This window comes from Melospiza georgiana, chromosome 2, assembly GCF_028018845.1.
Source record: "Melospiza georgiana isolate bMelGeo1 chromosome 2, bMelGeo1.pri, whole genome shotgun sequence".
In the NCBI taxonomy this organism is placed as follows: domain Eukaryota; kingdom Metazoa; phylum Chordata; class Aves; order Passeriformes; family Passerellidae; genus Melospiza; species Melospiza georgiana.
The window spans coordinates 105708303-105727324 of NC_080431.1; the positions used below are offsets into that span (position 1 = coordinate 105708303).

The 19022-nt window shown below is 37.0% G+C and overlaps 1 protein-coding gene across 6 annotated transcripts in view; it reads left to right on the top strand.

Moving 5' to 3' along the window:
* Nucleotides 1-19022, top strand: part of CNKSR2 (connector enhancer of kinase suppressor of Ras 2) — a 205884-nt gene that overhangs the window by 86987 nt on the left and 99875 nt on the right. For 4 of the 6 annotated variants that reach the window (XM_058044931.1, XM_058044933.1, XM_058044936.1 and 1 more), the window contains exons 7-8: nucleotides 3808-3867; nucleotides 8587-8655. The exons of 1 other annotated variant lie outside the window; for it this stretch is intronic. In XM_058044931.1, the coding sequence (XP_057900914.1) occupies nucleotides 3808-3867; nucleotides 8587-8655 (129 nt within the window). The remainder of the gene's footprint in view (nucleotides 1-3807; nucleotides 3868-8586; nucleotides 8656-19022) is intronic. One more of the 6 variants, XM_058044932.1, reaches the window with a different exon arrangement.

Here is a 19022-nt window from a genome sequence, read left to right on the forward strand (position 1 = left end):
CTTTCAAGCGACTAATCCTGGCAAGCAGAAAAAACTGTTAGGGTGTGATGTAGAGAACCTTTTGTGTACTGGGTAAAGCAATGTTATGGGTGGGGTTTGGTATTGGTTTTGTTGTTTGGGGTTTTTTTTCTTTTTTTTTTTTTCCCCTCTATCCTTATGTCTTGTGACTGACTGCATTCATGTTCTCCGGTGAGTGCTGCTGGGGGAAGAGATATAGCCTGCAGTGGCTGTGCAGTAAGGGTGAAGAGTTCATGATAGGAACTTACTTAAAAAGCCTTGAAATGGATTAATGTGGTCAACTTTGCAATCACCAACATGCTCCCATGTTTAATCCTTTCTTTTTTACTATTTTTCCTTTGTGGATTTGGAAGTTGTTTCATCTGTATCAGTAAGAGAATTTAATTTTGTATGTTTTTACATTGTTCATATACAAAGAAACCAAACTGACTAGCTTAGGTAGTATGTTTTACCATGAAACAGACTTAAGAACGTCACTGTTTGACTGAAAACAGTGAATCTATTTAGACAAAAAGCAGAAAACCGGGTTTTTATTGGGCAGTTTTTCTGCAACAAAAAAGTCGCTTCCTACTTTATTTTTATTTTTAATATAGAAAAGAATATCGGAGATCTGTAGCAAAGGTTAATCTTGACTTTCAGTTGTTTCCTGTTCATGTAATCATTTTAATCCCAGGTAAGTGTGAAGTGATCTCAAGGGTTCAGAAACACAAAGGTAAATTCATCAGAATATGGGGTTCCTTTTTGCCTGCTGAAGCAAACACAAAAGAAAGCTGTAATGTAAAAAATTGCTCATAAAATACAAGTCATTGACACAGCAGGGTGTGGCAGCTGATTTAAGTGTACTGCCTACTCTCTTTCCAGGATTCCAGTGCACTACTATTTCTGATATTTCTCCTGAATGTTTTAGTTTGAAATACTGGAAGAGCTGGGAAAGAGTTATTAACAGTTGTTTGGGGTTAAAGAGGCACATGTGACTTTGGAGGGCTCCATGAAAGTCGAGTCAAAGTAAAAAATTCAGTTACATGTGTGATAAAATGAAATTTGTATCTTCTTTCTTCTTATCCAGCATTGCATAAATATTGAGAAATATGTTATAAATATATCACATTCTGTTTTCATTATTGAAAAATATAAACAAAAGCAAAGAAAAGGGGGGAAAAGAGCACAAAAGGTCTCTTTTCTAACCCTTAATCACCAAGATAAAGTGTAATGATTGGTTTGAAATTAGAGCTCTACCCATAACTGATCAGGACAATCTCTCATGTAATTAGGCACGAGTTACTCATTTTTTAATCTAGGCATACATTTATTCCTGATTACTAGATTGGTTATAATATGGTTATTTTAATAACAGGAATTATCTTTGCTTTTATCTGGTGTAACTGATTCTTGTAAATTCTTAGGGACTTATCTTTGAGTGTCTAAGACTGTATCTACCAATTTATTTCAGTGTAAATGGACAGAGCACACACTGATCTCCCCTGTATTCTTGATTGCTAAAAGTATTATTGATATTGTGCAGCCACAAGGAGGCAGAGAAAAGAAAACCTGCAGATGTGTGTGGTATTCTTATTTCCATTCCAGATCAAACAGTTGTAAGCCAGAAATGTTCTTTTCTCTGTACTATTTCCCATATATTGTTCACTTAAACCAAGGAGTGAAGAAACATGGGTGAAAAGGGCTTATTTTTGTGTTGCAAAATGTTACCTCTCCTCATTTAAAAGCTGCCTTATATCAAGAATTATGTTGGCTCTTGTAAAATTGTGACATGGTACAAATATAACATTAATTTTGCTGTTGTGGAATAAATATAATCTAGGGTGGATATTTTTCAGGTTCCTTCTTCCCTCTGTTTTTTAATGTGTGCAAAATCTAGATCCTAGCCTTTAAAGAACATTTTGCCAAAGTTCTTTCTCCTCTTTTGCATTTTCAAAGTCTTTTAAATTTATTAAAAAGACTAGATTGGATGTGAATTGTCCTCTGGAATGGTAGGACACTTGGATGAATTTACTATCCTTTGGAATAATGCTTTGCACAAAACTAAACACTGTATAACCATAAAGTGTGAGATTTTCCCTTGGCTTTCACCCTGATGTTTAAGGTTGAAAGTAGTAACTCACTGTGCATAAAAATAAAGATGTGGTTTTCTTCAGAAATTGCTCTGTTTGGGAACCAGACTCAAAGTTCCTGTCACCATGGTCACTGTGGTTTTAGCTCTTGCCATGTTGCAGGGTGTGTGGCCCAGTGACTTAGATGGGGATCCTGAGAGAGATTGAGGTCCCCATGAGTGGTGGTTTGAGGGTAGGTGTGCGTACCAGGGAACAGATACCAACATGATTCAGCCTCTTGTGTGGCTCATTATGCTTCCTGTAAGATATCTGTGTGAGTGTTAAGATGTGTGTATATTATTAGTGTTTCCCTACCTCACAGGGGTGTTGTGAGGATAAATGTATGAAAAAACCATTCTACATTTGAGTTAAGCAAATGCTGTGTGATGGAGCCAATCAATGGACAAATTGCTGAAGGTTCATAGAGATGCTGGAAGTTGAAGGATGATGTCAGGGGGTTTCTGACCATGTATTAATTAGTAGGTTCTGGATTATTTTACTTTCTAGCTGTGGCAGCTGAACATGATAACTGGGTGTGATGTGATTAACACTATGTAATTGTGCAGAACAAAATAGGAGTTCACTTTTGGGCTCCTTTCCAGAGAAACTCAGGAGGCCCCTGGCTTGTTTTACTAGGGATATTATCTACGTTGTTAATTTAGGTGTACTTGCTCATAGCTGCTACCAAAATGTGTGCCAGTTCTCGTCCCAATGTAGGTTAGTCCAACTTGATTTGTCTTCTTTGCCTCTTTACCATCCCTGCTCACCAGGGAGTGCACTGGGCTCCTCAGCTAGGGACGGATTTCTCTGTGGCACTCTGATTAAAAAGAGGAAGAGTAGGTTATGGAGAGGATGTTTACTCAGGCACTCAGTGTTTACCTGCTTTCTGTAAAGTGGTTGAGGTAAAGGAAATTCCTCAGAAATTATTGAATGCTCAGAATGTGCCAATTATCTCTCCCTTTTTCCTTCTCTCACTGTCATAGTAGATGTTGTTAAAATGTTTGAATTGAGGCTTGGTGGAAAGGCATATTTGAGACACTGTCTTGGACTATCCATGCCGGAACTTCTGTCTGTTCACAGGTTATCCCTCCTTTTTCATATTTTTTTGAAAGAAGTGGGGTAGCTAAGAAAGTTGATGTTGAATTTTCCATCATTGAGTTTTATAACTGAAGTGTTCATTGGGATGAGTGAGGCTATTGAGAAGGTCTTACAGCCACTTTACAGGCACAATTCCAAGCACTGGCTTGAAAGTTGTGTTTGCAGTGTTGCCTACTGAAGACTCCAGATGTTTTAAAACTCAATGTAGTTTTCAAAGCAAAACAGACATATTGATCATACTAAGGCAATTTGTAGTTCTGGGGATTTTGGGAAGCCATTGTTCTATTTGTAGTTGAAGAAGTGTGTTTAAAAATACTGGGAAGTATTTATGGACATAGCTGTGATAAACATTTTAGTTTTCTATTGCTAATTAGGGCCAAAATGATTTGGGCTGTTCTTGAAGTGTATAAAAAAACACTTTCTTGTGCAGAGACAAATTCCTCATGGCATGCAATAAAGTCCACATGTCTTAAAGAAAACAAAAAGAAAAGAGCGATTCTTTAAGAGATATGCAAGTTTTGTTTGGATGGTGATGGTTTGTGAAACACTTTAAAAATTCTTTCCCATAATGTCTTTTTCTTAGGGTATGTACATTAAGTCAACATATGATGGTCTTCATGTAATTACTGGAACAACAGAAAATGTAAGTATTGTTAATACTGTATGTTCAGACCTGGAAGCCTTTCTGACCTTTCCTGTGGTTAATGCTTTCCCTTTCCCATAAACTACATTTTGCTTGCAAACTTGTGCTGGTTGGCTGTTAAGAACCAATGGCATGTTGGACAGCAGAGATGCTTGTGCTTGTTTACCTCAGAATTGAAAGAGTTGTTTCCAGTTAAGGACCAAGAGAACCAGTCTTGATGTGTTCTTGCAAGACACCTAAAATGCTCTAGTTGATCCAGACAGGAAGCTGCTGCCTTGGAGTTACTTTGCTCTGTGAATAAAAGATAAATGTCTATATTATATGTAGACTGTTATGCTGAAGTTTGCTGCAGTATTAGACAAACAGCTTTTATATTTTCCATCTATCAAGCTTCATTTTTAAAGAAATGAGTGCATGGAAATGGACATCCCTTCACATTGACAAATAACTATGTATTTCTGCATGAACTTCTGAGTAATGCCTATGGAAAGGAACACTTATTACCAGTGTACTAATTCTCACTGAGGGCATTAAAGAGCAAGTAAAACATGACAGACTACTTTTCAAAAGCCTTTCAAATACAACCTCCTTCCCTTGTACACTATATTTAGGGAACTGGCTGTCTGTTAGGAGTTGAGAAAAATTATAATTTTGGAGGAAAAGACTTCTATCCCTGGTCTTCAATTAATGTGGAACAATCACTAAACAACACTGAACTGTTCCATAGTGGTTTAGTCAATTCCTTTGAAAGATTTTGATGGCATTTTCTTAAAATGAAGCTGTCAGAAATGTTTGTTTTATCATGCTACTGTGTCATCCTGTGGGATGTGCAAACTACCTACATGACATTTACAGCTGCTGCATCTGATGTGCAGTGAAGTTCTGTTAACATCTCAATAAAATAGGAATATTATTTTCATCCTTTCATAGGAGCTGCAATCTGATAGCCTTTTTCCTTTCTGTTTTCTGCTGTGGGCAGAATATCCATGGGTCATAACCAATAGATAATACTTGTAGAATTTGTGTGAATGAGATCTGTATTGGAATTTTAAAAAAAGTAAGGAATTTCAAGGAAAATAGAAATTCTAGAGTCAGGCCTACAGCTATAGACGTGATTAGTGAAATTAGCAAAACTAAACAAACCAAACAGAACTACAGTTGAACTTAATCTAGAAAGTATGTGAAATAAAGAAAAATTTTTATAGTTGAATCTCTCAAATTAAAGAAGGAACAATTTCTTTCCATAACTTGCTAATGGATTTAATTTCCCAGCGGCAAAGATAAAAATAAAATCCTGATGCATTCCCTCAAAACCCTTATCTTTTGTGATTCATGAATATAATTTAAAGCTATGTCAGGAAGCTTCAGTCATGATGACTCTTCTGCTGTTGTTACTGACTCTTTCACTCACTGTGACACCCTGGAGGTGCTCACAGACCAAGAAACTGCACTCTGTTATCAAGGGAAAAAGCTGCTGTGTGTTGAAGCAGATGTGAAAATGAGTAGTGCTTTAGAGAAAGAAGGATATCTCTTGCTTTTAAGAACACAGTTTCTAGCTGCTTTCTTTAACACACACCTGCACACACAAGCACAAAAGCACACAGAGTTTTGATTTTGGTAGATGGGAGGAGAAAGATCTAAGCAGCATGTCCAGAATAAGATCACAATGGTGCACATGTGATCTGACCTGCTGGCCTCAACACATTTACTCTTTGCAGTACAGTTTGAATCCGAATTCTCTTGCATTTCAACAAAAATTTGTGTCCTTTTCATTTCCAAGTCTTCTCTTCCAAGTGAGACAGTGACACAATTGTCTGAATGATCGTGGAGAGGAACGTGTCTGTATGAAACACAACATCATGGTAGTGCTCTCCACATTAATGTAAGAGTAGTTTTGCAATGACAGTTCTGCTTTTTCTGTCTGGCCTTTGAGGTCCTTGATGTCCAGCTGCAAAGCCCATTAGAGTTTGGATCTTACTGTTTGGCATTAAAACTCATCTTCTCCACCATATCAGCTCAGCAGATCAAAGCAACTGAGCTCTGAAGCTTGGACTGAGAGAGAGCAGTGTTCCTTACAGGTCACTGCCCTGTAAGGGCTTCTCTCTGGTGGCCTTGTAGCCTTAGAGCAAGCTCATCTTTCCAGCTCCTGTCTTCTGTCTTTTGTTTGGAAATAACAGTCTAAAGGGTGTTTTGATCCAGTGAAAGATTTTAGGTTCCTTGTTGAGTAGCCCATCTAGACCATATTGGAGAGATTCTTTCAATTCACAAACTGAATGTGTCCTTCAAATAAGACCATTTTGTCCTTTGGTTTTCCAATAAAAAAGAGCATTTTGGTAAAGTAATAGCATGCAGTGCATCTCCAGCAGGAATGTGGCTTTGGAGGGAGAGCTCCCAGTGTCAGTACTTACTGTGATCTGGTTTGCTTTGCACTGTGCCCTTAGATCACAGGGAAGAGAGATAATCAGAAGAAATACTACTAAAATCTCCACTGTGGGCATGCAGCAGTTGTGCTCCAGGGCCTCTAAACTGGACTTTCAGACAGTGTGGGTCTACCAGGGAAATAGGAAAAAGGCATTTAGCCTAAAGGGCAAAACTAAATCTATTCTAAAGCATAAATCCAAGCACGTTTTGGATAGCTTTTAGTTACTGATGTGTGAGCCTTAGTGACAGGTGCTTCCATCTCTTCAACTCCCTGTTGAACCAATTTACCAGCTAATGAGGATGCAGTTGTGGTGTGGCACACTTTGTTCCTCCTAGTAGGACTTCATGAGTGGATTCTGTGCTTAAAGATCAGCATATACATCTAAAAAAGAAAGACCTTATTGATTCTCCTCTGTTTTCCTTAAATAGCCATGATAAAAGATACTGTTTTACAAGCAATGTCTCTTTTTTACTGGAGAGGAAAAAGCAATAAGGAACAGGTGTTACAACCCCTTCATAAGACCACAGCCTTGACATATCTTTCTAAGTTTTTTTTTTTTTTTTTTTTTTTTTTTAAACCTCACCTTGTATTTGAGGCATAATTGCAATGAGGCATTTTTTAACATAGACTTTTCCAGTTTGAAGATTCTCAGACCATGTTTTAATGTCTTGGCAAACTTGACCTGTTTTTTCAAGATTTAAGCTGCAAATCCTGAAGACACTGTAAAGCAAAGGATGTATCATAATAAAGTCCTGAAGAGGTCAAGAGTAATGACACAGAATTCACTTGCATTTGTATTTTAAAAATCTTAGCTGTAATTACATCTGAGCTAAAATAGCTGTATTGCATAGGAGAATTGTAAAGATTTTAGAGGTATGAATGAGTAAGTGTGAGTAGTAAAATGGCAGACAGAAGACAGATTATTAGGACATAACCACCACTGTTAATATTTTTCCCCAGGTCACTCAGCCAATACCTTTATTGCTTAAGTAGTGCTAAAATATCAAGGCTGGTGTCCTTTATATAAAGTAAAATGATATTACCAGCCCAGTTTGATTTAGGATGTTCTGTGCAATGTCTGCTAGGAATGAGTCATGAGTGACCATTCTTTCAGGCTTTCGTGTCTCTTGGATATCTTTCATTTGTACACTGTCCTTAACATAGGCCGTGAATTGTATGCAATTGAACTAGAAAGTCATGGTTTAGCTGTGGGACATATGTTTTGAATGGGGATTTACTACATAGGTTATTACAAAAAGTCCACATTTCAGATGTGGAGCATTTTATTTAGATGACCTCTTATCTCACGTGAAAATTAAATTAATTTAACTCCTGAAAATAAAATTTATAGCAGTTTTTTTTTTTAAATCTGCTCCTGAGCAAAATGTTTCCTTTGGGTTCTTTTTTCAAACTGTCAGTCTCACCTTCTGCTGTGGAGTCAATTAAGTGCCTTCTGGCAGCCACAGTATTGTGAGAAAAATTAAAGTGTGGCTCTGAAAAACTGAAGGAATTTATTTTCCTTTGAACTTAGAACTATTCCCCTCAGAAAACAATTGGTCTACTGTAAAGAGAGAAGGGAATGTTCGGGGCTTTCATTTTAATGAAAGAGGCGGTTTTTGTTGTGGTTTTTATTTTTATTTGATTTTTTGTTGCTGCTCTCACTGAGAATTTTTTTGAGGCAAAAGCAAAGTACAAAACAACTTTGCTTTTTTGAGAGTGTGATCACTGTAGGATTCTGATGATGGTTACATTTCTTTCACCCTGATAGTTTTTCAAAACCACAGTTACCATTAACTTACTTGCTCTTCCTAGATTGTGCCTAACCCAATCTTCTCTTCTTTGCACTCTTTGCAGAACAGTAATTTACTACAGCTCTCTGCAACATATTGAAATGTTGTAGAATAAAAAGACAATTTTATGAAATTTGTTTAACAAGAATTATCAGCTAGTCTTGATAAGTTCAAAAGTCAGCCAGAGATTGAGTTTTGAGAGTTAAGATATGTCCAGCAGATTAAAGCATCCTTTTGGCAGGATGAAATTCAGAAGAAATCCTTAGGACTCAGTTACCATATATTCATACCTTTCTTAACATGTGATTTTATTGTGTAGAATAGTGCATATCATTTTTCTCCCACAAGAAAAAACTGATTTATTAAGTATTTCTTTAATTCTTTATTTCACAGTAGAATGTCTATCAATCTAACCTGATTTACATAGCTTAGCAATCATACTGCTGAAAGAGAGATGATGACCAGTAAGACCTGTATTCTTGATCATCTCTTTTATTTTAAATTCAGTCACCTGCAGATCGGTGCAAGAAAATCCATGCTGGGGATGAAGTGATTCAAGTTAACCACCAAACTGTGGTATGTATAACTATGTTCTGTGTCAATTGGAGATAGAGGTGTTGGGGCACATAGCATGCGGAGAGAAGAATTGTATAGAAAAATGTATTTTTATAAATCATTAATTCTTCTAACATCTAAGTTTTCCTTTTCTCTTTTGAAACCACATAGTTCTTAAGTCTTTAGCTAAACCCTGATCATCTGAGCATTACTGGAGATACCAAGTTAGGCTAAATATCTATGGCTTGGGAGATCTCTTAGGCTGTTTTCTTCTTGCCCATGCACAAGTTGGTTTAAGTGTAATGGAAATTTTGGGTTGAACGGATGCAAGGAGTTGGAAATACTGTGCCCATATGGGTTTCACATCAAGAATGCTTCCTGGAGGCTGGAAAACTTACTACTTTTCAAACACACTGGAAAGTGTAGAATGTGATTTTTAAGAAGACAAGCATGTGAAATTCCCATAGGGGTACATAGGGTGGTTGACCTAATGTAAAGAGACGTTTTAAACTTGGAATTTAAAATTAAACAGACCTTTCAGATATGATGGTCAAGAAAACTAATACTACGCAAATTGCCCTTTGTGGGAACAGATACTTGTTAGTGCCTGGTGATTTTATTTAGGATTAGTGAACTGTTAAATTAATTTACCTTTTCTGAGGTAAGGCTTTCTAAGAGAAAAGGTGGACTTACAATATAGGAGGCAGCTATTCTTTTCCCAAAGGATGAAGTTTCTTGAGAGTAGTGAAATTCAATATATGGTGTTAGTGCAGCAGCCATTTGTTAAAAGTTGTGTTTTGTCATTCCACATGGGACTCCACTTCCAGCTTTAGGCCATTGTACATCATGTCAGCTCGTCTGCACAAATTAGGGTAATATTTCACAATACCTTCCAGTTAAGTCGGAAATCAAATAAACTGTACATATGTGGACCTTAAGAGATGAGAAGCTATCTTTGGAGCTATGCAATGTAATTTGATAAATCCAAGCAGGTCAGGGTGAATTCTAATATCGTTTTGGCCATACAGCTTCTTTCTAAGTGTTGTATCCTATGATTAGTTTTCATGTACAGTTGATGACTAATTTCTCTGGTGTTCTGCACTGAGGGAGGTTATGACATCAATTTAATTTGAAAAACATTTTAGACCATTACTATTTTGGCTATTAAAATGTATACACATCTGAAGAAGCACATCAATAAACATTCAGTACTAGCTAGCTATTTTTCCCAAAAATTTCTGATGGTGCTGTAAAGTTGCCTTGTTAACTTGAAAATTTCCAGTTGGCTAGGTATTTATTCTAGTTTTCTTAGCACATCTGCACTGCATTTATTTGATGGAAAGATCAGATTCTTAACCCTAACACTACCAGTAATGTTTTGACTATCCTTAAGATAAGCTTTCTTACCTACATGGATGGAATATTTAATGTAGGATTTGAGTGTCTTGGCTTTTGCATAAGTGAAGTATTTTCAGAGGCACAGAGAGAAATAATTGTACTTTTAGGTAGAAGGCACCATAGAGAGCTGAGACAAACTTAGTTTAAATGGTGGATATATATAGCAATAGACTAAACCACACATTTACTTTGCTTTTCTTTGTTGTATCAACAATATAATTGAAATAGTTGTCATCATTGATATTGTAAACAATGTATACAAATAATTTTCTTGTGTCCTAGTGTTAATTTTCCACAGTGAAAGTCATCTAGGATTTTCTTAGAAATCTGATAGTACCTCTCACGTTATCTTTGCAAAAGTACACTGCATTCACTCTTCAATTTTATAAAGCCCAAATATTTATTTTTTTCTGTAGATTCTGCAGAATTTGATAAGAATCTAAGAAAATCCTTTTGTACTCCAGCCCCTGTCATGAGGAATTTACTGTCCAGTTCTAGAAATCTATTTTTCTGGGGAGAGGTATTATTCCTTACACTGACTCTTGCTCAGGAGATAAATAATTCTGAAGATAGTATATTTTGTTTTTACTGGTTATTGATTTTTTCACACTTGATGTACTACTCACCAGCAGCAGATACAGGACAACTTGCTCCCTGTAACTTATCATATATATCATATGTACATATCATACATATCATATGTAACTCATAATACTTATATCACTAGTACTGACCATAGAAATAATTTTTTTAAATCTCTGATTTTTAAAAATATCTAATTCTAAAGCTATAAGGAAGTGTTTTTCACATGGAGCTGTTATTAAGCTCATGTCTTGTAAATGAGGACTCAAAATGTAAAAAAAAAAATTAACTTTAATGTCTTTTAGACTTAAAGCCCCCTTTTGAAAAAATTTTCTTCAGTTATTTCAGTGTATTTATCTGTCAAATTGAAATGAATGTCTGTCTTATGTACTTTATATTTCAGAGAGTAAATACAAATATGAGGAAGAGAAGTTCCATACAATTGGTTTAAAAATCCAACTTGTTAGATAATACTTTTTACAAGGGTCATATTGTAATAACTATGAAAAGGCTGCTTTTTCAGAAAGTCCACTGGCTTTCAAATAAGCAGCATGACAAAGTAGGAGAATGATTAAGTGATTTATACTGATTTATCATTATGCATGTCCTAATACTGGTCAAATAGTTTTAAGTTATCTATTGACAGCCTCTGCTTTTAGTGATGCCTAATCTTTGTAGTATATTATTTGGCAGTGAAATCAAAGAATTTAAAGTGATTATTTTGATTGTTTGCTATTCAATATAAAACATGCATAACAGGATTATTCCATTTGTTGCTGGCAGGATGTTTGGACTATTGGAATCTTCTAAATTAAAAAAAATTATTAGGCCTAAAGTCAGTGAAAAGTTAATGTTCAGAAAATTGTCCTTTAAATAGTGGTTTCTTGAGGTTAAATAGCTATATGGGTCTTCTGTGTCAGTTTTGCTTTACAGGACAGATCTGTTCTTCAGTAGCTCTACAGTAACTAAGGGTTATAACTCCCTCCAATATGAGAAAGTCATGGACCTGTTAGATCAAGTCCAGAGGACATCACAAAGATGATCCCAGGGCTGGAACACCTCTCCTATGAGAACAGACTGAAAGAGTTGGGGTTGTCAGCCTAAAGAAGAAAGGGCTTTGAGGAGATTGTTAGCACCTTCCAGTAACTAAAGGAGCTGCAAGAGAGCTGGAGAAAGATTTTTATGAGGGCCTTTATTGATAGGCCAAGGGGAATAGCTTTAAACTGAAAGAGGACAAGTTTATATTCGGTGTTAGGAAGAAATTCTTTGCTGGGAGGCTTGTAAAGGACTGGAAAAAGTTACCCAGAGAAGCTGTAGATGCCCCATCCCTGGAAATGTTCAAGGCCAGGTTGGACAGAGCTTTGTGGGGATGTCTGTGCCCATGGCAGAGGGTTTGACACTAGGCGATCTTTAAGGTCCCTTCCAACCCAAATGATTCTGTGATTCTGTGACTCTTCTTTTAAGATTCAAAGGATTTAGACAATGTCTTCTAAATTTCCCTGCAAATTCCATCCTTTATCTTGTCTAAAAGCCTGCGTGTCTAAAATATTTCCAATGTAAACAAACAAGGAAAAACACCTTCCTCATTTGGATATTTCAGAATTTGCACTGCAAATTGATTCATTGCAGTACTCATGTTTCTGCCCATATATAATTCAAGAGCTTATTTTGGCTCAGGATAGTCCTTTCTTTAAGCAACTAAAAGTGCAGAACACTATATTACTGCTTAAATGAATTAGTACTCTCCACAATATTCTTCCTGGTTGCTGTTATCAGTGATAAACAGTAGAAAAAATACTGCAAGCAGAGAACAGGGATGTACAGACTCAGGATGGTATAGGATTTTTAATTAACAGTCTGTTCTTGTGTGATAGTTTTTTTATTTTGGAGGCATATTTGGCATATGCATATACTTTGAATACCATTATGATATGACTTATGGATTGAATACACATTTGATATGACGTGATAGAGTTGTGAATTCCCAAAATTTGTGTTTGTTGACTAAAACTCATCAGAAGTTATGTAAATATTGATGATGGGGAAATAATAGGTGACTATGGTCAATTATCAATCTGTTGCATGTGGAAGCTGGTAGGTTTAGTGTATTTAACACCTATAAGTTGGAATTGGTATCTTGGCAACTTGTAGTAGATAACACTTAGCTTTTATATAGCATATTGCTTACTGTGGAAACTCCAGTGTGCCAAACCAAGTCCACATAATATATGTACAGGAACTCTTTTTATATTTACAGTACAAAAACTTAGAGGAGATTTTGCGAAAATTCCTCTGAAACATGACAGATACATTTACAAGATCATACCTTGCCTTTTTGTAAGGATATGCATTTAAGGATATGATGCCTTTCTAGATACTCATCCTAAATTAAATCTTTGTTTAGGAAAATGAAGGAACAGATTTTTAAGTTTTACTGTATAATTTGTGAGGAAAGTTTGACTTTTGCAGAATGTCTTAAGATTTTTTGGAAGATGGTAAATTCCAGCTCATAAAAAATTCTGAACTTGGGATCCAAGTGAATCTCTAGAGTGTATGCACCCAAAATGGAGTTTGCAGTAGATGGCTTCTTATTCTGGGGGGACAACCAAACAAAACACCTCTAAGTAGAAAAATTGTGTTGCAAATATTTGTTTGTTTTTTCTTCACTGTTTCAGATCCAGCTAGGCTTTTTTTAGCACAGGTATTTCATTTATGGCCTTGTTAGCTTGGCTTTTAATGAGGCTGTGTTTCTAAAGAGGCTTAGTGGGGAAGTGGGCTGGAACAATGATGCCCTGAGAAGCTCCCTGGAACAGAGGCTAGACAGTGTTAAAGGAATAAAGTAGATGTTTATTGAAAGGCCTTCAAAGGACACACCTTGGGCAGTACAAGAGCCTGGCCAAGGCTACAGCCAAGATGGATGATGGGTCAGGCGTTTTCACACTTTTGTACGTTTTGGTCAATTTACATACTGGGGTTAATTGTCCAATTACAGCTTCAGGTTATGAAGTCCCATCCTCCCAGACTGCTCTCTTCAATTCACTGCTGTTTGTACTTTTTGGGCCTGAAGCTGTGATGGTATCCTTGGTTCTTGGCTGGAAAAGGATTGTTTTGTCTAACTAAACTGTAAAGAGAACTTGCTAACACTTTATATGAAGGTCAGAGTTATGTACTAATGCAGTACAGAATCTGGAAAATATGAAAGCTAAAACTTAAAGCATCAACAGTACAGGGGAGGGGACAGCCAGGTCAGTCCAAGCTTTTAACATAAGGTGTTTGACACCTTATACAGCTTCCATTCATAACATCTTTATTTAAAACAGTACTTTTATTTTCTTGTGAGGCTTGACTTGAACAAAAAAAAACCCCAACAAGTTTATAAAAGTTGATGGAAATAAGCATTTTGTTCAATTTCCTTCTATTGCTGTCATGCATGGGGTTCTGTGGAGGAGGAGATAGAGGAACAGCTCCCAAATCATGCTTTTAATACTTCCTGAATCCTTGGACTTTTTCTGTTTATGGAAGTTTGGTAAATGTTAACAAAAATATTTAGTTTTAAAGGTGGGATTTACATTTATAACCTTTATAGGGCTATCCAGAGACTTTCATGGAAGTCTTTATGGAAGTAACCTAGTTTCGTAGGGCTCTGTCCCAAACTCTTTGTAGTTTGCCAGGATAAGGGGTCCATACTTTGTGGCACATTTGGTCCTGTAGCCTGGGCTCTGGCATCTCACATCCAGTGTGCTCTTGGTTCTGTGCTCCAGAGCACCTGGTCCTGACCCTCTGCTGCAGTTTGGTGCTCTAGAATATGTGCTGGGCATGGTAAACCTCATCCATGGGATTGGTGTGGAACTGATGGAGCTGTGAACAGTCAAGCACTGAAAGGCTGATGTTGCTGTTCAAATCCTTTCAGGAAGTTCTTTCAAGAAGAAGTTGGCGCAACAAGAGATGGTCTTCATCGCATATGACTGGGACATGGCCTCAGTACCCATACATTGTATTTCTAGAGGTAGTCCCTGCCAGCTGATTATGGTCTTGCTCACCAAATGCCATTTGCTGTCCTACAGCTCAGTCAAAACCAGATTTCTTTTATTCTGTCCTGGCTGTACCTGGTGTACATATACATATAATCACACTTTACTTGTGTGATTATATGAACATACAGGGACAACATTCAGCAGACAAAATTCATACTGAGTTCTTAAATTATTTTTCTTTGGGGGGATACATTCTTTAGTAGTTGAGGGACATAGATTGCTCTCTACAGCTGTTGTTTAGGAATACACACCTGGGCTGACTTTCAGGCACCAAAGTATCTTTTAAAAGCAGTGTAATTGTGGTAAGAAATCCTCTGCAGACACCAATTGACTTTTTCTGTGAGTGTCACTGGTGGGCCTTCATAGTGTCACCACTGGCAATAGCCACGTTTCTGAGTCCATATCCAAGTCTAGTGTTTTATACAAGCTATACTTAGGACTATCCTCCTGAGGATGTGTTCGCTAAAAACTGCAGCAGTGTTCTGTGGAGTATTTTTGTGACCTAATTGATAAATTCATCTTTCTGCACAGAACACACTGGAAGATGATGTATTTTAATGGTTTTATTTTAGAGGATTTTTTTCTGGTTTGTTTTTTCCTCCACATGATAGCATTTCCATATGGAAAAAAACCCCTCTAAGTGGCTGTAAATGGTATTAGTATTTTCAACATAAATATTGAAAGACAATATACTGCCAAAATGTTTTGCATATATTCCTGATGAAAATTATTTTCATGTTCTCAGTAGTTGCTGCTGGCTATAAATCTAGGTACGATTTGTATTTGTAGGCAGTTTAAATTAAAATTTGAACAGTATGTTCTCTATAGTGAGAATACTGTAAATTCTGCAGTTAAAATGATTGTTTCAGAATATATAATTGAATTTTTTATGCCAGGTAGCAGATATTAAGTAGAATTAGAGTTTTATATTGTTAAAATTTTTGATGCCTGTAGAACAGAATACAGATTATGTACTTCTTTTTGTCTCCTAAGAAGAGGTTAAAAAGGCTTACTGTTAGTGTATGTTCAGGTGTGTGTATTTGAAAAGGAAGGCAGGTATTATTCTGCTGCTAATAATTTCCTTTTAACCGAGGTTGCTGAAAATTGAAGTACACTGTAGAAAAGATGATGAAAGCTTAAGGAGAGATGTCTTCAATGTTGTGCATATTAACACAACAGACATTACAGTTGTGCACTGGACCATATATGAGTTAGGATGGAATAATTTTGACTACTTCTGTGCTTTGTGCAGGTAGCAGCTGTGTGTACATGACACAGCTGATCTTCAGGTGCCAGCCTGATGTTCTGTTGCATAATTTGTTGTCTTATTCTGATAAAATTAGGAGCTAACTGTGAGGAAGTGTAAGACAGTGATAGTTGTTGTAAAAATTGGTCAAAACAGTAAGAAAAGCAAATCCATGCTCCCATGGGAGGAAAAAATAAAGCAAGGGAAATTCTATGATTTACTGTGAGCACGTTAATTTTTATTTTTAAAAAGTCAGTACCGGATTCAAACAACTCAGTGGCTTGAATAGAGTACGTAGTCTATATTTGATGATTTTAATGGAAATAAAATGAAAAAAAAAAAGAAAAGCTCTATCATGACTAAATAATTCCTGCATTTTTAAGACAAATTCTTTTAACTCCATATCTCTGTCCTCCCTCCCAGCTAAGTGATGCAGACTAAGTTTCCTTACAGGCTTATTTTCGATTTGGGTATTTTTTTTCGGTTTGCTTGGTCATTAATGTCCTTAATTTTGAGTTTCTTTGACAATTTCTATGTAATGTCTTAATTTATTTTCACTATATGAATTCAGTCTCGAGAAACATCTGCTTCAAGGGTAACAGCACTTGAGCTGGGGATCTCAAGTAGTTTATTTATACACTGAAAATCTGGGGGGAGGTCAAAGACTGTTGGAATTACTGACTCACTGGAATCATTCTAAAATAATGAGTTTTGATGATGTAAATCTAATCTGAAAGAAATATGCATATGTGTATGCATGTATGTTTCCATATGTTTGTTGTTGTAATTCCAGGACAAGCATTTGGGGATGAGACTGTGCAATGCACACACACCCAAGTCAAATTCTCATGGTGAGATTAAGCACAGGGCCACAAAAATGAGTTCCTGTAAGGCAAATGTGACTGTGGGTTAATACTGCAGGGTCACTTCTGAAGAGCACATTCCTTACGCCACATGAAGTGTGGAGAACTTGGCTCTTCCTCTCTCCTGAGGAAGAAGGAACCCATCCACATCCATACTGCAGCTTAATCTGTGGGAAAGCAGGGTGTGACCCAGTCTGCTGAAATTCTGCCTCAGCCTCCAGCTCCTGCCACCAGCTCTTTTTGCCTGTTTAGATGTCACTTGAGATTTCTTGGCATTCACCAGAGGCCACCCAAGGATGCTGAAAAGCCTCTTTGTAGGCTGGGGAGAAGCCCTGCTGAAATGAAAAGGCACCTGGGCTCTCCATATGTTCCTTGGAAGCCCTTGGAAGTGAGGCCAAGCAGGGACTCTGGTTGCAGCACCTTTGTTCATAAGAGTTTAATTTCTGTGTCCTTGCTGAAGAAAGGGGTAGGGCCTGCTCATCACAACAGGGCTCCCAGACCCTGTTCTCTGCAGTGTGTGTTAGTTTGTATTGCATTTATATTACATAAAAAAAGTGATGTTTGGGAATTGGGACCAGAGCCCTCATTGCCCATATGCCAGTGCAAGGAGCTAAAGGTTTCTTGCCTGTTGCATGATTGGGGTTTGTGTGTGCATAGTCCCATCAGCACAGTGCTTTGCCCCCATGGAAGTTATGCACATCTTGGTGCTTGAAACACCTTTGTAGTATTTGAAAGTATTTGACTGAGTTTAGTCCTTCTGAAGATAGAAAGTGCTGAGATCCATGTTCTGAAACTAGATGGAGAGTTGAGTAAAAACCTTCCAAATTGCCAGTAGCTGTCTTTTCTGGTTATCTGTGCTCCTGGTTGAAGAGAGAGATGCCTTGCAATTGCCACACTGCAGACAGCCAGTCACTGCAGGTACCCAAGTGAAGGAAAATGCTTCGAATTTCAGAGGTGCACCAAATCTGAGCTGGAACCAACCCCATTTTTTAGAGCCATACCCTAAAATGGGGAAATGAGACCCTTCTTCCTCAGAAATTGTACCTAATAACTGACCTTTATGTCTGTAAAATATATAACCAAACCCATAAAGCTGGAATCTGCTCTTCCAACAAATATGCTCATTTATTTGTTCTAGGATGTTGTACTAGCAATGACTCAAAAGCAATGGGGTAGCTCTGAGCTGAAGGTTGATTGTATCAGTACAAAATGAAAGGTAAGCATTGCTATTAAACAGTGTCCAAGCTTCAGTACAAAACTGATTCTCTGTTTCTGGATAAATCAAATTTTAGTTCCCTCACGGATAATACAGATGGTTGCCTCCTATACTGAGGTGCTCTGTAGTCATGTTACTAATATTTTCAAGTTTGTTGAATTATGATGGTACTTTGCTGTACTTGTGAAAGTTAAGCTCTGGGTCAGATACATGTTCTGACAAGGAAATGTGTTTAGGGCAGTTTAATGAGAGGTGGTGATTTCTGCACTCAACTCTCAATTTGGATCCTAACTTAGTTTATTCTTGGGAAAGTCTCTTAATTGTGATCTTTAGTATACATAGACAAAAATGAATTTAAAAATCACTTATTTCATGGCTTGATAGTAGTAAGCAGAAGATTTAGTGAAATATCAGGAATTATTCAAGTAAGAGATATGATTTTTTTTCAATGTACTTTACATACAAACTGTATTGTTGTGACTTTGGGGAATGATACAGTGCAGTATGATCAGTGACATTTTTAGGATGCACAGAACTGACTTTTAACATTGAATTAGAATTGCATTGATTTAAATAATGTAGCCAAGATACTCTTTAATTAGAATTGCAGCCTATGCAATCACAATATTATTAACCTCTCCTCTTTAGGAGAAAACCATTATGCAAGTAGGATGCTATTATCATGCTAGCTTAAGAACCTGGATAAATCCCTGAAAAGACATCTCCTGCTCTCCTGACACTGCCTGCCCTACTGCATACAGACACAGCTTTCATCTCTGTGGTGGTCCATGCTGTAAGCATCCTTTTGTGGTTCCCTCACTAGTTCTGTTTTCTGGAGACAGAAGACCTATGGCTTTCCATTAATTTTTCACCTTTTTAGGCATCTGCAGCAAAGGAAAGGGAAGAAAGATACTTGCTACTAACATTTGTTTCATGGGGCTAGTAGCTGACTGAGCTTGTTCCTGGCCAGTGTTCATGGAAATCAGTTTGCTAATTTAGCAACATGATGCTGTTGAATTTCTTGTCAGATTCTGAGTTGCTGAACAACG